The 26,996-nt window shown below is 36.0% G+C and overlaps 1 protein-coding gene across 1 annotated transcript; it reads right to left on the bottom strand.

Annotated features, from left to right (window-relative positions):
- Nucleotides 1-3,205: 3,205 nt before the first annotated feature.
- On the bottom strand, nucleotides 3,206-26,996 carry LOC113118599 (transmembrane protein 255B). Its single transcript, XM_026287896.1, has 9 exons — nucleotides 26,882-26,996; nucleotides 26,071-26,213; nucleotides 20,347-20,409; nucleotides 15,401-15,490; nucleotides 14,235-14,315; nucleotides 13,808-13,893; nucleotides 11,595-11,754; nucleotides 7,302-7,439; nucleotides 3,206-4,278 (listed from the first exon to the last, which is right to left on the bottom strand). The coding sequence occupies exons 1-9, from the start codon at nucleotides 26,937-26,939 to the stop codon at nucleotides 4,108-4,110; spliced, it is 990 nt and encodes a 329-aa protein (XP_026143681.1). The 5' UTR covers nucleotides 26,940-26,996; the 3' UTR covers nucleotides 3,206-4,107.

Genomic DNA, 26,996 nt, shown 5'->3' with positions numbered 1-26,996 from the left:
ATTTTATTATGAATTTGTATACTTAAAACTTAAACGAATGTAGAAAATATCAGAATAATGACGGCCTATTTACAACATTTCTGTCTACAGAGCTGGGTAGTAATTGATCACATGTAATTTGTATTAAATGATCGGATCCCAAAAACTAATTAAATTATATTTTAAAATACTCTAAATCAGACTACAGTTATTTCTTTGATGGTTACATGATTACATTTTATTCACTCAATAGCAATAAATTCATAACTTATTGATTCTTCCTAATTCTTCTTTTTCATCTTTTAAAATTTCCTAGCTAAAATAGTCCAGCGCTTATATAAGAAAGTCTTCCTAGTTTTGCAGACATTAAGAAAAATACCAGTCAGTAGTTAGGTGGATATAAATAGCCTATACAGAAAACTGAGAGGCCACACAGCATTTGAACACTGGAGTTACAAAAATCATTTAATTTTTAACAGGGTCATCAGATGCCCATTTCCACAAGCATCCTTAGGGTCTTAATGAAAAGTCTATAACATACTTCGGTTACAATTTCTCAATGGTAGTGTAAATCGACACGCTTTTTTACCTTGTCAAAATGAGCTCTGATTTCAGCAACCCATTTTAGTGCATGTTCCTTTAAATGCTAATGAGCTCTGCTCACCCCGCCCCTCTCTTCTGTGTGCTGATATGGTATGTTCAAGTCATCTTGTTTAGATCGTATTTCCGAGTTGAATGCACATGGACGCCACCACAATATCGTAAATACCTGTAGGGAGCTCGGGATTTTCTTTAAGCCCCGATCTGTACGAGTTGGGGGCGTGTCAGTGATTAACATGGCGGAATATAAAATATTAAAGGTATTTAGCTGTGATATTGTCAGGCTTTTCTATTTACAGCGCAGTAAATTAATCGACCACGCATAATATGATGACATGCAACTTGTAACAATAAAGTTGGCAGCGGCTTCATAAAATAATTTAAAACATTAAAAAACGAAGCATACCAAATGCACATTTCTTTGTTCTTAATTCTCTAGAACAATAGTTTAAGAACATTGCTGTATTTTTGTGTTTTTAATTAAGAGAAAGTACCCGCCATCTTGCTCCGACAAAAGTGACTTGAACGCACATGCCGTCATAAGCACGACTTCCCACCTCATAGGTACGAACTTCCCAGAAGGATTTGAACGCACCAATAATCCGCTCTCATGATTACTTTAGACGCATTTAGCTGTAGAACTTCATAACTATAGCATGTTATTAGAAAAGGCGATTTGCAAAGATTTATAAAAGAACTTGGGCTGGTAATTTAACACATTAATTAAATTAATTAATTATGGAGAAAAATAATGTGTTAAAATTATTAACGCATTGCCCCGCGCCAGACCTATGTGGATCACTGCCATTTCATACAGTCGATTGATGATTAATATGAGGCAGGGAAACAATTTACTGCGTGATGAAGCCTAGAGAATATCCCTAAAAATCAAGATATGGGGCAAAATGCCCATTTGAAATTTTGTCTCATATTTACATCACATAGTTAAGAAATATCACACGAGAAGTAGGCTACGTGCAATATCACACGAGTGCAAATGTGATACTCATCTTATACAACAGTTCATTAAGAATTAATATTGTGTTATTTTAGACACTATGTTGTCTGCCTTTTTAATATTTGCCAACCAAATTATTAAGACAAAGCAGAACTGTTCATCCCCGACCCCGAGCAACCCACAGAGGCATTTCATTTCTTAATCCACATTCTGAACGAATTTGGTAAACCATTTGGTGTGTTGAACCATTGGCTATAGTCGCGTTGGCTTTGAAGTGGCGCTGGACAGACCGATCGGTGTATGACATCAAAGTACCGCAAGAGTGATTCAAAATCATAAGGAGCTGTCTGATCTCTCTAGCTCTTGCGGTACTTTGATGTCACACACCGGTCGGTCTGATGGTGATGACCCGCTTGAAGTCAAACAAGTCTAATGATTAAATGAACCACTCATAAAGAACCATTTACTTCACTCCTGAATGAATCAGCCATTTGAACGAATCAAACGAACGAATAAATGACTCGATGACTTAATCATCAAGACATTTACCACCACCTACTGGCATTTTTAGTTTATTATTTAGAGTATCATTTCATTAAAGAAATAATTAAATATTTTCAAAGTAATAATACATAAAATTAAGAAAATAAATTATGCAATTAAAGAAAATGCAATTAATTATATTAATTTATCACCACATCATGTAATTAATTAGATTAAAATGTTTAATCACTTACCAGACATAAAAATAACCTTTGACTCACTTCTTCTGTAGGTGAGACTGGATCACAAAAGATTTGTACGAACATAAATGCATTGAGGTAGATCGGGGGCATATTCCCTTCAAAAACAAAGCTGATCCACTGCATATACTTGAAATAATATAATGTTCATGCACTTCATGTTGTCACTATCAACAACTGGAATATATTTATATCGATATGGTAACATGATTATCCTATTTAATCAATGTGATAAACAAGTTAGGTCAAAAGTAATCAGAAAGTAGTTTGGTTATAATACCGAAAATGAGTAATATAATGGATTACATTACCGACTACAATTCTTGTCATGTGATTTCGAATCAATAACACATTACAATTTGTAAATAATCTGCCCAGCTCTGTCTGTCTTTCATCAGAAATAAACCATAAACCTCAAAACGCTGCAACATAAATCAAAACAACATGAATCAAAACCTTCAAAAGTAGGTTGTCACCGGAAAAAAAAAAGAGGACAAAGACAGAGCAAACAATCCCTTTCTGTTGTCTTTGCACATAAGGTTAGTGGACACATGGAATATGTATAAAACCTGACATTAATTGAAACGACATTGTAATTGAAGCAGGTAATGATTCAAAATGCATGATGTCAGCTAATGAGGTCCATTTGTGGAGTACAATGAGCAGAAAACTGACTTGCTGTCAGACTCGGAAACCTCGAACTGAACACTCTGAACTGTTCTGTGCTCAATACTGTACTCTCTCAGAATAGATGTTCTTAAGTCTTTTGCAGCTTTTAATGTAGATTAGATGTCTATATAAGTCACTGAGGTCAAAAAATACTATAGTCTGTGGAGTTTCAGTGTCAATACAGTACAAGAGTATCATTTGAATCATTAGATTCATGTCATATGCGATTGTGTCAGTGAGAAGCAAAAACGTGTGTGGATAAAACAGCCTGAAATTTATTTTCAGCCTTAAAATATAGCTTTAAGAGAGTAAGAGCTGTTCTTATTATACTGCCAAGTACATAGCCTTTGGTATAAAATATAAACTGATTCTTTTAACAGAGCTTGCACAAAAATAAGACTTGTATAAAACTAAAATACATCAAAGTATAAAACCTTACATAGTGACAACAATTCATGTCAAAAGAAACATATACACACATCATATACAAACATCTAGATTACATTTTGAAAGTTTGTTCCTATCCCTTGCTTTCAAAAAGTGCTTCAAGAAAACCTCAAGTTGTGATTTTGAAGTATGGCAGAATTAAACAGATTGATGAAAATGAACATTATCCTGTGGAGAAGTTAGTTCAAAATGAGTCACAGTCTACAACTGATTGTAATGAGTCTATAGAGTTATAGCTTTTTTAATTTGTTTTATAATGTGATATTTACTGTATAGCCATTGCAAGAACTAGACTTGGCAGCCTTATATGACTTTTAAAGACAACATGAAATGACATTAGCATTGCATTTCTTTAATAAAGGTCTATAATATGGCATATTTATAAATGAAATGAAATATCCACCAGAAAACAAGGTAGAGCGGGGTTTGACTGGGTCATGAAAAGTAGAAAAATACAATTAGTTAACATAATTTTTTCCCATCCACACAGGTTTGCAGTAGAAAAGACATCGTTTCACCATTGTTTTCATTAAAGTGAAGAAAACGAAAAGCCATTTTGATGAAAGATTATGAAAACAAGCCATTTTCTTGAGATCGTGCTCAGATGAATCTTGCACAATAAGATCATGGACAAGCAAACAGCTCATTTTGATTTCATGTTGTGTTTAAGGGGAGTTCAGTCTCAAGGTCTTGGGTTTGGATTCAGATGTTCTAAGCTGAGAAGCTGGAGGTCTTGTAGGGTAGCAGGTTGTAAAGGGGGGCAAAGGGAGGAGGGTTGGGCTGTGCATGGGATGCATCTGCTGATCCTCCTGGAGATACACTGGATCCTGCAGCAGCTGGAGATACACTAGATCCTGCTGGAGACACATACAGTGACGCCCTCTGGAGAAAAGAAATTGTTTTAATTATTTAATTATTTGTAGCTTTTAAACTGCACATTTCACTTTTTCAAGATTTATGGACTGCACACTGAGGAGATGTTTTCCATCAGCTCTTTTTCCAGCAAACTATTGTCTTCAGGTCTGTTGTGTAACCTAGTGAGCTACTTCATTGTCTGCTGTAAATAGAGCACACAATAGAAAAACATTGGGTTAAATGGTGCATTTGATTTAAATGTAGATTTAGCAGTACCTTTTTGGTACTGAATAAAAAATGATAATGTCAGTTTCCTCAGTTTTACCCTGATATGACCCGTCCACAATCTTGGATGAAAGTTTTCATTTAGATTGCCATATTGGATTCTGTAATTGGAATTCAAGCCAAAATGAGAAGTTGAACGGGTGGGCCACTGATTGATTCTTAGAAATAAAGATTTTAAAATGGGTTTTCACAGCGATGCTACAGAATAATTGCTTGGTTCCTCAAAGAACCTTTCACTGAAAAGTTCCTAAAAGTTAAAATTACATTCCTAGTGTGAAGAATATTTTGGTAATCTAAAGAACCTTCAAAGATCCTTCAATGTTCAATATTTTTCATGGAATCATTGATGCAGAACTTTCATTTTTAAAGGGAAAATTCACCCCAAAATTCACCACCTCATTAATTGATCACCTTCATGTTGTTCCAAACCTGTACGTCCTTTGTTCATCTTTGGAAAACAAATTAAGTATTGTTGATGAAATCTGAGAGCTCTCAAACCCTCCATAGACAGCAATGATATTACCATGATCAATGCACATAAACCTAGCAAGGACATCAGTAAAATAGTCCATGTTACATCTAGACATGTATTCGGTAATGCGATATATAATGGTAATAAATATGCACAATATTGTTATCATGGGTACTTCTAAATACCGTGAATAGTTATATATTACTCAGAATTTATTATATATTATTATATAGTTATATATTACTCAGAATTATTCAGAATTTGAAATGTATTTTAAGAATAGTTTTCCCATCAGCTGGTCAAAATGCACAACACTGCTGTATGCTGCTTGAAAGAGGTGGCTCTGATGTAAACAAGCATGTATGAGAAGCACATGGAGGAACACAAGAGAGATGCACTGAGTTAAAGCACATTCACTCTCTGACAGCAGATGGCGCTAAACTACAGAAAATGCTGCCCTTACCCAGGGGGCAAGGAACTCGACCGGAAGTTGAAGTCGGGTGGGGGCTGCCATCTTTTAGCAGAACTTCACTTGCGTTAGCATTCCCATTGACTCCCATTCATTTTGGTGTCACTTTGACAGCGAATAACTTTACATCTGAGACGTTTAAAGACTCCGTTTGTCCATTATTTATTTCTAAAGATACACGACAATGTATAAAGGGCTCCATTACCTTCTATGTTACATTATGGCCCCGTATAAACAGTTTTTGTAAAAAATAGGCTAACGATTGCGTCATAACCACTCGTCTCTCTGTCGCATTACCGTACAGACAGGAGGAGAAGCTCGCAGGCAATTAACTTAATATGGCGTAGTGGCGTTACATTTTAAAATACTATACAAAATAATTAATCAGAATACTTACTCCTGCTCACTCACGCCAAAGAACTCCCCGCTCAAGCTCGCCGTCTCTACAAGATTAACGATGGCAGTTTGCACGCACAGCTACTAGAAGATTTACATCTGTCAGACAGGTTGCTGACATCGTCAAGCTTCGTTTGAGTCTGCGCGTCAGAAACGGAAGTGCTAAAATACGCAAAAAATGGACTTCACTTGTCTCAATTGAGTTCCAATGGGGTCGCTGTGTCCATTTCTTTTACTGTCTATGCCCTTACCCTGGAAACCCCATAAATAAAGCAGCTTCCTTACTTTCTAATACATATTTAAATAGCCATTCAGATTTGTGTATTCTATGGTGCTCATCACAGCGCCAAATTCTTAAATATTTAGACAAAATATGCTATTTACTTTCAACCTTTTTTTTCATTTTAACCTGGACTACAACATGCCCTAGATATTGTTTGAAAGGGTTTTGATTCTTTATTGTTCATTCACACTTTACATTAGGGCTATTTTTTTTTAACAAAGATATTGCTCTATTGTATTTAAATTTTCTGTTATTTTTGTTGTAAGAAAAAGCTATTAAACCAGTTATACTGTATTATGACCACTTTTTAAAAACAAAATGTCATATACAATGTATACCATGATAAAAGCATTAGCAATTAATCACAACACGAAAATTTTATATAAAATTTCATATCCCTAGAGACAACAAGGACTGATGGAGCTACGAGAATACTTTTTGTGCACAAAGAAAACAATAATAACATAATAGTTATAGTTTTCTTTGTGCACAAAAAGTATTCTCGTAGCTCCATCAAGCCAAAGTACTGTATTCCTGAAGGTCTTACATGTTTGGAACGACATTAGGGTGAGCAATTAATGACAGAGTTTGCATTTTTGGGTGAACTATCCCTTTAATAGTGTTGAGCTGATCATATAATAATGTGATAATTTTTCTCAGTGACTGTTATATGTTTAACTTATTAGGCTGTATAATCCTATTCTCTTAGTTTATATGTTGCATTCATGATGAGAACGGCTGATCAGATGCTTAGTGATGTGTGTTTGAGTTGGCCAGAGGAACTTTTGTGGTGACGCTTCCAAAAGAAACTTCAGATCACTCAGCAGGGGTGAGAGTGCTGGAAGATCCATGATCTGGGATTGGTTGGACTTCTGGCTGGCGTTCTCGGCAGGGCAGGGTTGTGATCAGGACAAGCCCAAGGATCAGTATACTAAGGCACGGTTTTATAAGAGAATGCTGTGGGATTTTGGATGGGGATCTCTCTGTGAGCACACACCGCATCATCAGGGGATTTGATAGGGACACTAATTTTATGGTACACAAAAAATCTGCAAGTCTCCGCAACTGAATCATACCATAAAAGACCATGAGTTGAATCTGTGTGTGTGTATGCGTGTGTGTGTAAGTGAGCATGATCTACTGACCGGGTAGAGCTGGTGTCCTGCGTGTGAGTTTGGATCCATTAGCAAGGGTGCAGTGGGAGAAGAACAGCTGGCCCCATCAAAAGAGAACAGAGATGAACCTCCCAACTGGGACACATCAAGACCGACCACCCCACTCTTCTGCAAAGAAGAAGAAAAACATATAAGATCCTCTCTGGCTGCCATATGCCAAAAAAATATTTACCAAAACAGTTTATCTATACATTTGCCCCAGAAAGTATAGTTTACTTCTGCGTTCCAATCCCGGAAATGTGAAAAGGGTCCATTGTTTATTGATATATCGCTGTTGCACCGAGCAATTTTGTGTGTTTGCATAAAAGCCAATGGAATCAAGTTTTAATTTGATTTATATGTATGCAAGCAATCTATTTTGTAGCTGATGATCCTTTAAGTGACATGAAAGTCTTGGATTTTAAAAGCTAGCTTAAAAAATTTAGAATGGAGGACAACAGATGTAAACACAAAAGTGTGTACATTAAAGTTTATGCACTCTTTTAAGCTATCGTAAACCCATTTTGTGACTTATGCCGCAAGCCATATATAACTTGACTGCTCGTCTAGGGAAAAATTCATTCAGCAGTGGCTGAATTGGCACAGTTTCCCCCCATTGCTGAGACACATTTCCTGAAAGCAATACCACATTAATCAAAACTATAAACACAAAGCCAAAACCACCAACTCAGTGTTGCAAACCTCAAGCTATTAAGACAAAATTAAACACTGTGTTAAAAAAAAAAATTTCAATTCAAACACAAACCATCAAATACACTGAACGCAATTACACATGGTGAGATCTGTTTAAACGAAACAGTTACAATGGTTAAGGACACTGAAATGAATATAGGGTCGGTCAAAGAAATATGTATATATCTTGAATCTGCAATATCGTGTTCATTGTATAAAGTAACATTTCTACAACTACATCTAAATATGTTTACAGTTGTGGTTTTGTGTTTATAGAGCCATAGTTTGTTGTGTACTGGCTATTGAGAAAACAGAATAAACATGTCAACTAGTAACTTTAAACCGGACACACAAATGGATTAACTGGTCACGAAGAGTAAAGATCTGACTGATGAAGACAACACTGAAAGTGTCAGAGATATTTAGCTGAATCAGCAGAAAAATGTCCAAACATTTACAATGTCTTCACACGGATTTCCCAGTTGATAAATTATGCCACAAATAAGCCCAGAAGTTTCTCTTCATTGTACTTTGCTGACAGATTTTTAAATGCCTTTCGAGTGGTCCAAAAGAATTGTGGCGATTTATGTGATACGCCATCCAATTTTGTCCCACTTATAATCTTCAAAGCAACGCTATTTTGACCTTTGTGAAAAATTGGACCAATAAAGGTACCTGTTTTCCTTTCTTTTTCAGAAGCGATTCCAGAAGAACATCTGCGCCTTCAGCACTAATCCAATGAGAGTAGCCTTTAAAACATAGTTGGACTTCATCTGTCATCTGTCATTTCATGTACGGATTCTGAAAGATTGGAATCTCTGTAGTTATTAACAGGGTGGACGTGTCTGGATGTGGGTGTTACAGAAGGTCATGTGCTCAGGATGTGTGCAAAACATAACTTACTGAAATAAGACTTATAATATTAATCAATTAGAATAATATAAGTTATTTTACTCAAGTTAGGTCAGCAAAATATCTTTAGCTTTAGTTAGTCTTCGATGAACGGCAAGGTTGTGTGAGGCAAAAAAAAAGTAATTTGAATAGGATTAAAATTTCCCATGAAGTCTGGTGCACTTTAGAGCTTATTATGGCCATGCATGAACTGGCAAGTTAAAATTAAATTAAGTGATTGAGAGCTTTACTGACTATAAAGTGAGCACTCTTTTTGTTTTTCCTACTTCTAACAGAATAAGCGGCCATGTATTATATAAAGTGTAGAGAGTGATAATCACATTCAAATGCAGCAATGAATTATCATTCCTTGTGTCACTCTCAAAATTGGAATGATTGAGAGTGATAATCATGGCAACAGATTGGACAGAAAATCGAATATGTCAAAATAGATCCATGCATTAATTCTCACAGTGTTCATGCAAATGCAAAAATGTAATGCAAGATTTGCCACAGCAATATTGAAACCCGAAAACAGAGTCAGAATAAGGTTAGAATAAGTTGGCATGTTCTTGCAAAGTTACTTAAAGTCTTTAGAAAGTCTGTTTAGGGTCCATCACAAGAAAGATTTTGCAGATATCAAGCAGACAGTTTACTAATACTCTAATGAGAGTTAGTAGACATGTTGGTGCAACGTTATTTATCGTAAACAGAGTGTTCAAATCAAAATAACGTGTTAGCATTACTAGTAGGGAATCACGATAAATATCGATACAATATTTAATGTGCATCTCATCAATAAAGCCAGTTCTGTAATCAGCGGTAAATCTCTACAAGTGCTTTTTTTGCACAGCTTGTCAGTAAACAATGGCTCTTTTTCACTAATAATAACATTTTATTCATTTATTTTAAAGAATTCTATAATAATATAATATAATAATAATTGATAGTTAAAGGGTATTTTCCAACAGATTTTGATCGTATAGAAATTGGTGCAAGTGTTTTGGAAAATCGTTCTGTTACACTACTACAACAATAACCTAATTTTTAATTAGTACATTAAATATGTGTAGTCTAGAATCTGTAGATGTGTAATATACAGATATTATTTAAAAATGAAAGAAAAATAAGTAGGCATAACCTAACTACCTTAAAACGAATAAATCCTTCCTCTCAGGTAACACATCAGTCAAACGTGGGGATGACCGTTTCTGTTTGTAGGAGGAACTAGAAAGCTCATGGACAAAACTAATACACCAACATCCTTGAGCAGAATCTGGTTTAGGCAGCCAAACATCTGCATATAAAATAAATAAACTACATTTCCCGTCCTTCAACACAGGAGGATTAAAAAAAAAAAAAATCTTTGCAGCTGTTTTTTCTTCAATCAATCAACAAAAGCAGAAACAAGAATCTCACCATAAATTCACAAGAGATCACACACACTTTCTCTCTCTTTCATAGCTGAGAATGTCACTTTCAGTTAAACGCATGCCAGATATCTCCCGGTGGGCCTTTAAACCAGTTTGACTATAAGCTCTGCAGATGATCCAGCATGTCTGGGCTTTAATCAGCCAGAGAGGACCCACATCACACCCCTCCTGATCTCACTCCACTGACTCAATGCAAGGGTTTGATGCTGACTTCCAGGACAGCCACTGGAACAGCACCTCCACACCTCCGCTCCTGCAAGTTGATTTTCTCTTCTCCAGCTTAGGTCACTGAATGAGCAATGCCTTGTTGTTCCTTCAGAATAAGGCTAAAAGTTACTTTACAAAATCTCTGTTGCTCTCCGGTGGAATGAGCTGAGGCCAAAACTTCTTTTAAAAAGCAGCTGAAGACAGACCTCTTCCACATGTTAACTGCCCCACACACATTTAAACAAATGCACTTACCAAAAAAATAAAAAATAAATAAATCTCTACATTTCTGCTTTTCTCTTGTTTGCATCCTTGTCTAATTTTCTGATAAACCTGGAACTCGTCTTGTTGTCGTAATCTTTGCAAGTCATAGATGAAAATTAAACTCAATATTGGCCAAACTTAGATTTTTATAGGATGAAAACACTGTATTAAACCATTGTAGATTTTTCTGGATTTTGGAAAGTATAAATATGTCCTGTATAAAACCTGTACACTTGCAAATACAATCTTTAAGTATTAAAATTGTGCAAAGTGCCCTATAGTGAAAAATAATTATACTTACATTTATTTGAAATTAATTTATTGTATGCTTAGTATACTAAAAATACACACATAAAAATATTTATGTACTTAATATAAATACACTGCAGTTTCACTTTTGCTATTCTAAACTGATATCCTTAAAGTCCAGCTAAAGATACAAGTGCAATTGATTGCGCTAAACTATATTTCAGGTACACTTTAAATGTCTTGCATTTAAAGGCTGATATTATTCAAAGATCATATAATCTCATAATTAGTCACATTAAAACATAGGCTTAATATTAATAAATGTGCATTGCTTCAAAAGTAGTACTCCAAAAAAAAGTTCAATTATATTTTTTTCATCAGTGAGTCTCAAGCGATGTGTCAGTAAATATGTTAATAGATTTGAACTATAGAATTAAATATTTAATTACTTATTTACAAAATTCAGATTTTAAGAAATGGACTTTTGATGCCTGCTAGTTATTTGCATCCTGTTTGTTAACTCTGTGTGAGTTTTTGCGTGCCTCACCATGTCTTTGATACTGCCCAGTACAGCAGTGGTCAGGATTCCACACACGAAGGCCAGCAGGTTAAGTGTGGTCAGGACCCAGAGGAGAACATACAGAGAGAAGACCTCCTGACAGCTCTGCACACCAACAAACTCATAGTAATTGTTCAGATATCCTCCACTGAAAAAGAAAGCAAGAACACATTGTCACAGTATTATGTTTATGTGCTATTAATAACTTATTGATACTAGAGATTCTCAAGAAAGTGTAGGTGGTTCATTGCTGTGCAAAACTCACTCACTGTAGTGCAAATGGTATGAAATGAAGTCTATCATGACAACGCTGCTGCTGCAAAGCAGTTACACTTACAAGAAATGCTACTGCCAATTCATACGCCAATATGGTGCTGTGAGTATTTGAGACATACTGCTGCTGCACGAATAGCATATATAGTGACTAGGGCTGGTTAATAGGGCCACATGATGTGGTGATTAATTAACTGAATTAATAACAAATTAATCACACATCAAATTTGGCTGAGAAATTACTCCCAATTAATAATTTAAAGTTATTGTTGTTTAAAGAATCAAACAGACATTACAAAACGTAGCTTCAGTGAGAAATATTTTTTTGATATAACTTATACATATACTATTTTGGTAAATGATGACACAATTGTAATTTTTGGTTGGGTGAACTATAGCTTTAATAATTTATTTTATTAATTTTATTATTATTACTATGGAAATCTTAAAGTATTTCTTTAATGAAATGATGCTCTAAATAATAAACTAAAACTGCCAGTAGGTGGTGGTAAATGTCTTGATGATTAATTCATCGAGTCATTTATTCATTCATTTGATTTGTTCAAATGGCTGATTCATTCAGAAGTGAAGTAAATGGTTCTTTATGAATGGTTCATTGAATCATTAGGCTTGTTCGACTTGAAACAGGTCATCACCATCGGACCGACTGGTATGTGACATCCAAAGAACCCGGAAAGCTATAGAGATCAGACGGCTCCTTGTGATTCTGAATGGTGGTATTTTGATATACACCAGTTCAAGTGCAGTACCAGTTCAAATCAAATTAGTTGTCATTAATCATCTGTATGAAATGTCAGATGACCCATGTTGGTCTGGGGCGGGGCAAGTGCGCTAAATGTATTAATAATTTTAACATGTTATTTTTCACCGTAATTAATTAATCTAATTAACGGGTTAAATTACCAGCCCTTATAATCAGGGGCGGATTTAGTTAATCGGGGGTCCCAGGCAAAATATAAGAACGGGGCCCTATACATTTTCACACATTTTCTTAGATCAACCTTGAGGTTTCTTTTTTGTCTTAATGTCTTGTCTTTATTATTTAAAACTTTGTCCTATAATTGTATAGCTTGCTTTTTCAGATTTTTTTTAAATGTTGCTCTGTTCTGAATACCGTAACATTTAAAGGATTTTCTGCAACACAATTTTGTATGATAGGTAAATTCTTTATTAGCCTTTTAAATTTTTTTACCCATGTCATGAATTAATTGTATTCCCATTTGAAAAATAGCCAACAAATTAATTGTTGTAGGCTAACCCGATTTCATGAAAGTGCTTATAGCATGATTTATTGCTTCTATTTGGCATAATATTTCTATGCAGAAATTTACTTCAGCATGCAAAATACTGATAAAATTCATAATTAATGGCATGGCTGATTCAGTTGACAGAAATACGGGACACACACAGGACTATGATAACTGCTGAAATGTTTGCGGGACAAATCGGAGGTCTGAGCACTCATGGTACTCTGTACAGCTGTAACACCAGGCACCATGGACTTGGACGGTTGTTGAGGGAATAGGGCTTAATCCACAACACCTATATGAAAAGTATTTTAGGGGGTCCTCTGGCTTTAGGCACCCAGGGTGGTCACCTACCTTTGCCTAATGGTCAATTCTGCCCCTGCTAATAATAACCTATAGCAGATCTATACAGGTGGAGCTGGGGAAGTGGAGGGATTCAGAGGAACTCTCAAAGCACACTGCTCTTGTGAATGCTAACCAGCCATTTAAATGTAAAGCAGCAAGCTCATTGGTTGCACATGCAAAATAAAACAATCAGCCTGTACCAAGCAGTTTAACACTGTGAATATCATCAGTTTGCGTTAAGGACCCATCAGCCTCACTTTGTTGAGTTTTTCCATAAAGTGTCTGTGTTTCTTCACCAATATGTGAATTACTTACTTGGCGCAATCATACAAATCACAACAGTAACACGTTCCACTCCGAACTTTCATATTACATGACTCTGTTAGTCCTTGACATGGAACCTACAAAACAATTGAGCATCTTTCAGAAATCAAACGCTATATACAAAACTCACTTTTTTTATACAAACAAAATGTTTTGTGCACACATTTTCATTCAGCTGTCTCTAGTTATAACTAACTACTTTTATAACATCAAATTATGATGCTAAATTAATGGCATTTAATAGCTCAGAGCATCAATTCATCCTCCAAGGAACTAAATCGACTTAAAACAGGACTTTAGTCCTCATCAAAAACTTGGTTGAAAGACAGCTGTTTAGGTGGGCATTTTTGATAAATACAGTAGATATACAAATATATTTTACAGAGCTGAACATAGAAATCAGGAGGACTTGACTCACTGTAGCGTAGTAGTTCTCATAGATGTAACTATTTCCACTGGTGTAGAACTGACATCTTCCTGCCTTCATTGGACGCATATCCTGTTGAGATTGCAGGTAATGTCTTCAGTTTTACATTTTCTTCTGCAACTGCATTTAAACTTTTTTTTTTCTTTAATACAATGCCTCTTCCTTTCTACCCCTACTATGTACAACCACTACAAAAAAAAAAATCAGGGGAAAAAATCAATTTCTTTCTTTTCTCTATTTCCACTCTAACTTGTAAATTGTTCATGAACATAAATAAGAAGTTCAAAGTGGGCATTTCTTATCATCACACTGAGTTTTCCCTCAAACTCATCAGTCCATCATTCTGCTCTTCATGAGTCACATTCATGCCGGTTAAGATGGATGATCTGACTGCTTAATTTTTACACAAATACTCATCTCTCCGCATGCCATTTGGTTAAAAATATTTTGAATTAAGAACTTGTATGACCAACTAACAATTAGCCAAGAGGTTATCAGTCTTACTTTTTTGTATCAAATTAGACCAAACTATGTTTTTATGTGTGTAAATAGTTTAAAGAAACATTTTGATCACTAAGGACCAGATTTACTAACAATTTACACCAGCGCAAATCCTCTTTTAACATTAAAAAAACAATTATTAGGATTAATAAAAGATTAGTTTTGAAAAGATGTGGACACAATCATTTTTGCGGCTGAGTTTCCTTTTCAGATGCAAAGTTTATGAGAGGAGGGTGTTTAAATGAATCACGCAACTCCATTTACTATAGTTTGTGCCAATCAGTTTACTGGTATTTGTGCCACTATTTACTTTCCCAAAAGCATGTCTTAATCCAGCTAATTTGCGCTACTCTTGGTAGATTGTGTTAGTCATTACGAAAATTATCCGTCTGCGTCTGTGTTCTTTTATTCATGAAATGTCAGTAAATCACCCGCAGAACATTCCACTCCCATCTGTACTTTTATGGGATTGAGCTCTCACACTAATTTGCCCGGTTTAGTAAATCTGGTCCTAAATTGGCTATATCTCCAATATAGTAATGGTTGCTTGGGTTTTCTGTTCTCTTGATGCTGCATTGATAAGATGTTCTGAACAGTGGTGAGGCAGCGGCTAAGGTTGTTTCTATGTATAAATGTTTCATAGTCGCTGTACTTACAATGTTGAGTAGGATGAAAATGCCATCAACCAGAAGACACAGGAAACTGGAAATTATCCCAAAACTCAGGAACACAATGGCCGCAATCAGCTGGACAGAGAAAGAAAAATGGATTACAGATACAAATGTAGATTTGTGTTGACAGCCCAAAAAATATGCAATATTTATTTATTTATAGTACATTTTCCCCAATATTAATTACCTGCAATATGCATTTTTATTTCTTTTGATTTTTTAAAATAAATAATGGAATAATAAATAATAAAATATAAATAATACACAATAAGACAATATAATAAATTATATATTCATATAAACATTTATAATACATTATTGCTTTGATTAAATACCAAATGTGTTAACATAGAGCTATTACATGAAGCACTAATGCACAACAAGTGAATTACTGTATTATTGCATGCTGATGATCACAATCATCTTAAATAATACCTATATAAAACTTCACAGCTTTATTTGACATGAACTGTAATGTAGTATATATACTCATACATGTGCACATACACACAGTCTTTGTCCTTGTCCAAAGCTGACAGATTTTTATGTGATTCCTGGGGGCGCAATAAAAACTGATCCTGCTTTGAAACTAACCATAAATTAAGTATAACTGACAATAACTCAACCAAATTTCATAGTTTATTCATTTTAACATATGATATCCACAGGGACACATCTCTTCTCAGCTGATCAGAGACAGACTGCCAAAAAAAGCTCAACCCACCAACAGAGAAACAGACGCACATACAGAGAAACGTGAACAGAGACAGTAAATGAATGCACTGTATATAAAGGTCAACAGAGGGACAGAGAGCAGAGTAACAGGAAGGAAGGAAGATGAAAGCACAACGTCCACACTTAGGATCTGTGCTTCTTGTTCAGTTAAGTGAAATCTATACCAAATGTGAATTACAGTTCAAAGATGGGAATGAGGACGATATTCAAATTAAGCGAAACATTAACAAGCATACATTTCTGACCAAACTATGACTATATATGTTTTTTTCAGTTGACTCTTCGTTAAGATCTGCCTTTGGGCAGAATCTTGTCTCACCAATGGCAGATGTCGAGAATATTCAGAAACATGTTTAAAAACAGTTCTATCATGACAACTTTCCCAGGGTTTGGAATGGCAGTGTACATGAGAATGATAATGTGTTGCTGCTGACATGCTGCTGTGAGCATACGAGTAATATACCATATATGAAATAATCCCCATATATAGCATACATGATTCACCGTGTAACAGATCTATACAGGTGGAGCTGGGGAAGGTGTAGGGTTTCTGAAGCACTGCTACAGCAAGCACTAGCCAAGTATTTGAATGTTGAGCAGCAAGCTCATTGACTGCTGATACAAAAAGAACCAGCTGCACCATGTAATAAAAAAATGGACTCCTCTCAAGTGATATTTAACTTTTTGTTGTCTTCACATATCAGATGCACCATATTTCTCTCCAAAAAATTATAATGTGTCACATTATTGTTGTTGGGGGAAGTGGAAATGGTGGAATGGTCAAATATTTTGAAATTAACATACAACAAATATTTAAAATAAGTTTATTAGATAGTGTCATATTCATAGAACAAAAAGTGAATTTGAATTTGATTAAATCTGATTGTTGAATTTAAAAGGTAAAGAAATGTCAAAATGTTGCTTTGAGAATGAGGGATTTCATTGTCATTTTCCAATTTTTCCTATCTCAACGTTTGCTTTGTTTTTTAAATCTTGAATTTAAATTATGTTGGCTTAAAGTACGTCAGCCACAAGCAAACCAGCCTGCCTCAAAACAACTGCTTCAGATGGCCATTTAAAACTCTTTTTTTTTTTTCTGTCAATGGTTTTGTTCTATAACTGCCAGAAATAATGAAGAATACATGCAATGTTTCCCAAAGAGTTTTAATTATCACAAAATTAGGCTTGTTTTGATTTTTGTCAGGGTTAAGATTTCTTCAGGGCAGAAGGATGTTTGTCATTTAGAACTACCAATGCGTCGTTTTTTATTTTATTATTATTATTATTATTATTATTATTGATTATGTGATTACAGGTCTCCAAAACAAAGTTGGGCATATGACAAACAAAGTTTTATTGGTGATTATCTAATGTATCACATTTTATCGGCAACTATGAAAGAATTTATTAAGTGAGTTTTATACATTTAAGATGAAATAATTGTTTGTTGGTGCCAGCAAACTTTCAGTGCCAAGCTCTGAAGTTATTTCAACAAGTAGCACATGAAAACAAAACTCAAGAACACAATAAAAGTTGTAGCAAGATGTGGTACATTAGCTTTTTTTAGACCTCACACCATATGTTTTTATCAAATCACTTAGCTACTATTATTTCTCTTCTTTTTTTTTTTTTTTTTTGGTTGGAGCCTAATGATCGATAGATAGATAGATAGATAGATAGATAGATAGATAGATAGATATGCATTATAAAAGACACATAAGTGATGGGGAACAGGATCACTATTATGAAATCAATAAGAAATGAAAATTTTAAAATCTTATTTGCATCAACCAACAGCCATGTCCTTATTAGAACTTAGACAAATATTGTGTGAAACATGAAAGAAGATGCCTTTTCTCCAAACAATGGCAGTCAAGTCACCACAGCTTCAGTTACCAACACTTTTCAAAACTAGCACTTTTGTGTTCCTCAGAAAGGGAAAGTGTATGAAACAACACGAGGGTGCGTAAATGATGAAAGAATGAATGTATCCTGTTACTGTTCTTTGAAAACTCTCTCAACAGCTTGTCCAAAAAGCCCAGATTCTGCCTGTCCAGAGAAACCCTCTTGAGTCTTAATACACTCTCCCTAGTATAACAAATGTTTTCTGGTCTATGAAATCTTTTTCATCAATACACTGGAATTACGGGCTATGAAATTCCCATCTGATGTGGAACATTTTTCTCATCTGTCTGGCCACTTCATGCTGTGCAAAATGTTCTTTCTCCACCTCACCCTGCATTTATGTTTTCCTCTTTCACGGACAAGTAACAGTCTGTATCTGGTTTAAGATTTTTATGTTTGTAGCATCTTTTCCAGATATGTTCAGCATGCTCCTGAAGCTGCACCATGATGATCAGAGACAGACCTTTGGCTATCCTGTCAATTTGCCAGTCAATTCTCATGCCTCCTCAACACAGAACAATCTACCAACCAACTAGTCATACAGCACAACACTGCTCTAGAATGGGGTGGCATTTCACATTAAATATCTAGTTTCTCTGTAGTACACATCAAGTCTTTCCTGTGACCCCAGTAAATCTTTCAGTGATGTAAAATGTAGTTTATGCATGAACTGAGCACACAGACTGACACCAGGCCATAAACACTGGGCAGGAAATCAGCTCATGCTGTGTCTGCACTCCGTTTATTACAGTGACCCTTCAAATACAAGAAGAAATGGTTCTGCAATTTCCGAAAGTACAAGATTTGGAGGCCCAGATAGAAATATAATGTGGCAAATTTGCCTGAAACACCAATCTGGAGCAAATCATGTGCCTGGATATGTATCTGTCCCACTACACCCATTTAAACCTTCTTTTTTTTTAAGTAGGAAATTTAAATGTTCTGATAAAAGCGGTAATGGCGGAATACATAACCTAACAGCTACAAAGGTAAAATGTTCTGGGTGGTAGCAAATGTACCATGCATTCAAATATGGGTGGTCTGCTTAATTTGGAGTATTTTCCTGAACATCATTATTGTATAAAAGAAAATTGTTTTCTGTTAATGCATGCAAAAATATTTTGGTCAAGAATAAAATGGATTGTGTTACATTGCAAAACAGTATGCATCTGTTAATCATTAAAGGAACCCACTGTGTTCTGGTTATGCTATCAACGGCACCTCTGAAATGCTTCTGATTATCACAGACAATAATTGTGTCCATCATTTTGAAGAAAAAAAAAACAGCAGATTTGGTGTGTGGTTCTGGTGTTTGAGTGTCAGGTTTCAGAAACTGTGTGAAAACTAAACCAGCAGCATCTTGGGCTGTTTCTTAGCAGCAACTGGAGTAACCCTGAATTCACCTGCATTTCTGAAAGAAATCAACAGTCCCCATATGGATGCAGGCTTAATAATGTCTTAATTAAAATGCAAAAGAAAAAAAAATGCAGAAAAGTTTATGTGAGGGTTAGGTTTTGGAGTTGGGTTAGGTGATGGAAAACATCTAAGCTAAGTGTATAGACAATAAAAGTCAATGGAAAGTCCCCACCAAAAACCAGATGTGTGTGCGTGTGTGTGTGTGTGTGCGCAGGTTTGATTACTTGTGAGGGCCAATTTTTTGAATATGCTCTCACAAATATAGAGAAACATGTCAGAAACCCAACTGTGAAGACATTTAAAGTGTCCACAGTATTTTAAAGGCTCATAAATTGGACAAAATAAGTTTTTCATTAAATCTGCTACAGGTTTGTGTGAGGGTTAAGATTAGAGGCAGATCTGATCTTATCAAACCAGTGTGAAATTCTTAATTACGTGTGCTCTTAGCTATATACATGACATACTGTGAACAGTAGTCTCCTTTCTGATTATTTTGGTATAGAGTTTTTTTAATTTTTTTATTCCATATAATTAAAACATTTAAACATGTCACTAAAAATTATTAAAACCTTAAAACAATTTATGAAACATCACTGAACATCATTTGGCAGATCTGTGGTATAAAAATAGATATATTATATATATATATATTATTTTATTAGATATTAAATCCTTGTGCTTCACATATTTGCACATTGGAAGCGTGAGATTAGAATGTTTTCTTAACCAGAGCAAACTAAAAGGAAAATAAAAAAGAATACATATTTAGTGAACTATAACTAGAAAGGACCATGGCAGGATCGTGTATCATGCTGATCAGCATCATAAAACAGGAAGACAAAACCCTACTGAAAATGTTACATTGTGATATCTACCAGCTGCTTGCGGTTTTCCTCCAGGCATAATCCAAGAACTCCCAAGAATGATCCAAACGCCAACTGCAATCAGTAGACAGAAGTGAATGTAAAAAGAGAAACAAATGATGCAAAATACTCTAGAGAACATACGCATGACCCTATGAGCACTGGGAATCATTATCATGTTTTTTTTTCCATCTTAAATGACAAGAAAATATGAAGGGGAAGTCTGAAACAAAAACATTTCAAGGATCATGAGATCCTTATGTGTTGTGGAACACATAACCTACCCTCTCCTCAGCATCACGCTGATAACTAATTGTAAGATCCACTCACTTTGGAAGCAAAACTTCTTCATGGCCATCAGCTTATACACTGTAGCTATACTCATAGTCTAAGTCTCCAGCAGGGTATCTGTAGGAGTTGTGGAAAGTTTCACGGACCATCCAAGTTCACATATGGAAAAGAGATGTTTTGGTAAAGTTTGCGGTTTACTTCTCACTGTCAGACTGATTTTATTGTGTTCTTTTTCCTGCTGTGAACCCATTGATAACATTTGACATTGTATCAACAAGAAGCCCGTTGTTTATAATGCCTTGAGCTCACAGATGAGGTCACTAATGCAATTCATTAATTGGGAAAATGTTTGAGTATTACTAAGATGCAACCACTGACACTTGATTAATTGGTTCATAAAAATGGGTGGGAAATTCTGTCGTTTCTACTCATGTTATTCCAAACCTGTATGATGCAAATTAAGAAAATTGGAAAACTTAGTTGCTATGTAATTGGAACTAGAGTTTTTAAGTTTCAAAAAGGATGCATTGTATAAAAAAAGTGTATTAAAATTTTGTATAAATTCATGGATAATCTCTTTTGGATCAATCCAAAAGATATCATAAGTGAATTGAAGGGCCAACCATACTTAAAAAAAAAAAAGGTACAAATTAATTCCCACATGATTCATTTAGGGACATAGCATTTAATACTTACATATAAGATGATTCTGTAATATACAAATACAGAAAGTATTATTCTGTGATAACTTGCAACCTTAGTTATAGTCCTAGGTGTCATAATAGGGCTACAAATATAAGACGTTGCTTGGCCATTGACTGCCTTGTACTCTATAAGTGTTTTGAACCTGATTCTAGCAGTGATAGGGAGCCATTGACATGAAACAGTCATGCATTGTGATGTGGAAGTACATGGGAAGCTTGGACAGCCAGTCTGAATTATTCTGGGTAAGCAGCACAGGTCTCCTCATATGCTGCCAGAAATCAGTTGTAGTAGTAAGAACAGGTCTCGGTGAAAGTTGTGGTTAGCATGTGGGGTGCAAATGGCTTTCTTTGTGGGTGAGCTGGTTGAATTTTTGATTGAAGTGATGAGGTCTTAACACAGTTGATTCTTGGTTGGAATGAACAACAACATGGTTTTAAATGAATTCATTTTTATGTGATTTGTACTATAGTACTATAACATTTTTTTTAGAGCTGATGTTGCTAAATATAGAGAGAATAAAAGAGGTCCAAGTACTGAACTCCAGTGGATAGTTTGATGTGGAGATGAAGGGGATCCTTTCTATCTGAAAGATTCAACTCAAAACAACAATAGGCCATACTGACTTTCACTGTATGGACAATTTTCAGAAAATCTTATTAGTTCATGTTGTGTTCCATAGAATAATAATAATACAGGGTTATATGCACACAGGTGAAAGGAATGACAAAAGAGTAAAGGTGTAGTCACATTTATCAGTGACTGATGAATTTTAATTTGCACAATCCAGTCATTTAGGAAGATTTTCCTACATGGATTTTGCAACAGGTTCAAGTTAACCATACAGATTTGCCATGCTGACCAATAGAAAGCAGCTTGGTTTGAAATTAACTTCTGTATGAGTTGTGATTTATACATCACTACACTATAGACAAAATACAATTAACATTTTTTGCCCACAAAATTGCATGTGCCTGCTTTTTCATATTCATTAAATGAGAAATTAACTTGATACTATGTGTTCAACTTGGTTCTGTAAATGAAGGGAATTAAGGTGTGGGTCTATAATCACATCTCAAAGACCATGAAAATTACAAAAACCCACATCACACACTTTCTATTTTCCAAAAGACAGTTTTAAATAATAATTCATTTATAGCATTTACTGTAAAACATAATTTCCTTGGCCGTGACCATAATTTTGTAATCTGAACACAGGGTAAATCAAATCAAGTTCTGTGCAAAGGAAAACCGGCTTTCGGCAACTGGATCTTCACGTCAACTGCCTCAAAATGCTGTCGTTATGTTGGGTCTGCCTTTCCTGCCAGACCTGAGGGGACCTCACATTCTGGTCCGCTCAAACAGCATGACTGTGGTGTCCAACATAAATAGCCAGGCAGGGCTTTCCTCGAGGCACATTTGTGCTGGTAGAGCACCTCCTGTAACAAGCTCAACCTGCACTCGCTGAGAGCAGCACATGTTTCGGCAAACTGTACTAAGGAGCTAATATGTTGTTATGAAGCAAAGTCCCTTCAGAAGAGTGGATGCTTCATCCGCAGATGATAAAAAAAATTTGGGAGATCTTTGTCAAGGAGAAAGTGGACCTCTTCACTTCCAAAGACAACTCTCATTGCCCAATTTATTATTCCAAGGACAAGGACATTTTTGTCCATGACTGGCCCAACCTCTTTCTCTATGCTTTTCCCCAGATCACCCTGATCCTGCAGGTAATCTGATGAATCAGGGAACAAGAATGCAAGGTTCTCATGGTGGCCCTGCTCTGGAGAAACCAGCATTGGTTATCAGAGCTGTCGCAGCTGCTCATAGCAGTCCTTTGGCCCTTTCCCCTGAGGCGGGATCTCCTCTCTCAGGCCAACAGGACGATATTGCACCCCAGCCTGAGCTGTGGGCTCTGCATCTTTGGCCACTTGACGGGAACCTGCAGGCCTCCTAGAGTGTGTTCTTAACACCATTTCTCAGCCTAGAGCTTCATCTACAAGACGCCTCTATGCCCTTAAGTGACCAGTGTTCTCCACCTGGTTCCTAACCTGTGGCGAGGATCCGTGCGTCTGTGATGTATCAGTGATTTTGTCCTTCCTGCAGGAGCTGTTAGATAAGGAGCTGTTAGGGTACTCCCCATCCACGCTCAAAGTCTATGTATTAGCTATAATGGCTTCTCATGCCTCTAGAGCAGGACAGTTGGTTGGCAGAAACAACTTTGTTGTCCGTTTTTTGAGGGGGGCTAGGAGGCTAAATCCGCCCCGTACCCTCACTGTCGCTACGTGAGACCTGCCCACTGTCCTGAGGGTCCTGAAGTTTCCTCCCTTTGAGCCACTGCAGTCTGTTGACCTTCGGTCCCTGTCATTGAAAAGCGATCTCATCCTTATCATTATTATTATTATTATCATTATTATTATTATTATTAATATTGAAAAGAGCTGAGAATATAATTGAAAGAACATCATTGTTTGTTACATTTGTTACATTTACATTTATTTGTTACATTTTATATTATTTACATCAAAGCTTTTGAATGGTATAGTATCAGAATCAGAATCAGAATGAGCTTTATTGCCAGTTATGTTTACACATACAAGGAATTTGTTTTCATGACAGAAGCTCTGCAGTGCAACAGAATGACAGCGACAGAACAAAAAACACATAATAAAATAATAAAAAATACAAAAAATACAAATAAGTAGGTAAGGAATGACAATATACATTCCTTACCTACAGTAGTGGTGTATATTGTTTTGAAACTTCATAATGTTTCACTTGATTATACATTTAGTCAGGAATTTTTATGTTTGGATAAAGTCTAACTAGTAAAATGTTTACACATTATGTGAAAACTAGTACAAGTATATAAATAAATAAAAAAGAGACTTACTCATGTTTATGATCTTTGCAGCATAAAGCGCTTCATACTTTTTTTCTGAGGAAATCCAAATCTCAAATCCTCAACCACATCACATCCTTTTGGTGTGAATTATGTCTTATTCCTCTCATGGGAAGCAAACAGTAAAATAAAAAAACTTGAACAGTCTCTCTGCATTGTTTTCTGCTGTATGGATTTATTCAATCCACGCGCTTCAGTGAAACATTATAATCTCAATAACGCGTTCAGCGCGTGGTCGTGGTCGCATTAGAGATAATGAAGGGAGACGTGAAAAACGGACATCGCATTGTTTTCATATGGATTACTTTATCACAGAATATTTGTTTTTGGCAGCACTTGTTTAGTTTAAAAGTATATATTTCAAGCGTTCTATAAATATAGCTCTCATGTCTCTTCGTTGAGTATTCACTGAGTAACAGTTAATTTTAATAACGCGTTTTAATAATGCCTCATAACGCATATACACATTAATCGACTCCAAAGGGTTAAGCATTCCACCCCGTTTAGGCAGTTTCAACAGCTCTTTGTTTGCTTCGATGGCCGTGCTAAAGGGCATCTGGTCATGAAAGCAGAGACTTTCTAAGTGGAAAGTTGACACTATTATGCTAGCCTACTCTTTCTTGGGCCTGCAATGCCCCATTGGAGTATGAGCCCATTCAACTAGAGGTATCGCCTCTTCTTGGGCATGGTCTAGTGGTGTGTCCATTGCGGAAATTTGTGCAGCAGCTGATTGGGCCTCGCTGTCCACATTTGCTAGGTTTTAGAACCTGGATGTCCCTGCCTTGCAGGCTATGGTTCTTTCTCTATAACTGGCAGGCATCAGCTTGGAGCAGCTTGGAGTAGGAGTTTGGCTGTAACATTCTCAAATCCATCAGTAGATTTACTTGTGCGCTCTTCGCCCTCATAAGTGCCAGGGCTGTGCAAGTCTTCTGGAACAATCATTCGGGCCGGGCATGACCTCTGTAAGCTAAGCCCTTTTGCCTTGGGACATGTTTACTATTTACTTCTGTCCCCTTGGGCCCTGAGGTGCCTAGGGCAAGGTTACACATGTAGTCGTTCCTCTTACATAGCATGGCATGATTGTACTGGTTCCCATGGCGTCTTAGCAGATGCAGTACAAGTGAAGTATCAATAGGGAATGTATTCCGTTACAAATGTAACCTCGGTTCCCTGAGATACGGCAATGAGTACTGCGTTGTTAGCCGTGCTATGCATTTGCACGACTCAGTTGTCGCTTCAGTCAAAGTAACCTGAATCCTATGGCAAAGTGCCTGCTTATATAGCCAGATGGCTCCGCCCATTCTGGTGGGCTTTAGTGGGCTTCATTGCCATAGGTTTGTGCAGCACCGCTGCAATTATTGAAAAAGGTTTCAGTTTAGGAGAACAATTACTTTTTCCCCATAGCATCTTTCCCATTAGCAGAGTGTGTGGTTTTCTCATGAAAATTTGTCTTGGAAAGATTTGGCTGGTCTATTTGGTGACTTCTATGAGTTTTAAATAGTCAGAGCAGTGGATTTGCTTGGGTTGTTGGAGGAATTACTGCTCCAACCAAAATTTGTGTTCTTCTTAACAGACAATTAATTTCAAATGACTACTTTCTTATCAGATTATGGTTCGAATGAATGAGGCATATAAATAGATTTTCATCTCGCTGAATGGAATCTTCACTGAGACCAGAATAAACTCTAGTTCTCCAGGGTGTGTGCAAAAAGATCAAGAATGTCAGTGGGTCTCATAGTTAGAATACCAAAGAAAACAAATACAAACAGCAACAAATACTGAAGAAAAGAACAAACAATTAAATACAGATCCACCCCATCAATGAATGTGATTATAACACTTACAATAATTCCTGACATGTATCCTGTGATGCTGACGCTCTCAGTGCGTGTGCTGGTGTAGATACCCATCACTACAATGAGCAAAGACAGACTTAACATGCCTGAAACCAGCCACTGAGCCTTTCTTCGCCTCATCCTCACTGCATCTACCAGAGAGAGTTTAGGAGTTAACTATTTTTAAATGATTGCAGATCAATAACATAAACACAGCTTAAATTTGTTTAAATAGCCTACATAGTTTTCCCATCTTAACTGACAAACTCAGTTGAAGTATGAAATATTTTTTTTTTAAAACAATCAATAATAAATGTATTGTTTTATTTTATTTTATTATTGGCCACATTAGGTCTCACGGTACCTAATTTAATTAAGTACATTTATTAAATACACACTAAAAACACATATCCACATGTTGAAGCTTGATCCACTATGAGGTTGTCAAATGAACCAAATTATTAATGGTAGCCTTTATATGATTGACTACTAATATTTAAAAGACATCAATCATGAAAAAAATCGTTCCATTTTACCTGAAGTCCCACTCACTTTACCTGAGCTGAACTCTCTCAATACACAGCCAGTCTATGTTTATCAAATTCAGAAATACAGTCGATCGATAAAATAGTTTCGATTGGAACACATATTTTATTTGACTGTTAAAATGAGATGTGCAGGTTAATGCAGGCATTCTGTTTCTTTCATTAACACTAGGCTAATACTTTTTATACAGAAACTACTTTTTATTTCTCAAAATGTAAGCTATCCTTTCTTACGCTCCATGGACTATATTTTTGAAATCTGATTCATCTCTTACCTGCAGCAGCGTGTGAAGGAGTGGCGTCGCGTCGGGTCGTTTCCTGTGCGTTTGTCATCTCTCCTTGTTAGTGTTTAGAATCCAGCTGATCTCACTCGCGGTGTAAGTCCAGACT

Source organism: Carassius auratus, chromosome 18, assembly GCF_003368295.1.
Source record: "Carassius auratus strain Wakin chromosome 18, ASM336829v1, whole genome shotgun sequence".
Classification (NCBI taxonomy): Eukaryota; Metazoa; Chordata; class Actinopteri; order Cypriniformes; family Cyprinidae; genus Carassius; species Carassius auratus.
The sequence above is the reverse complement of the archived record's forward strand: the minus strand, read 5'-3'. Positions and strand labels throughout refer to the sequence as shown.

Coding starts and splice junctions, on each gene's coding strand:
- LOC113118599 (XM_026287896.1), bottom strand. CDS start 26,939: ATGACAAACGCACAGGAAACGACCCGACGCGACGCCACTCCTTCACAC. Junction 13,894..14,234: donor ATGAGAACTACTACGCTACA/GTGAGTCAAGTC, acceptor ATTGTTTTGTAG/GTTCCATGTCAAGGACTAAC. Junction 11,755..13,807: donor GATTTGTATGATTGCGCCAA/GTAAGTAATTCA, acceptor TTTCTTTTTCAG/TGGAGGATATCTGAACAATT.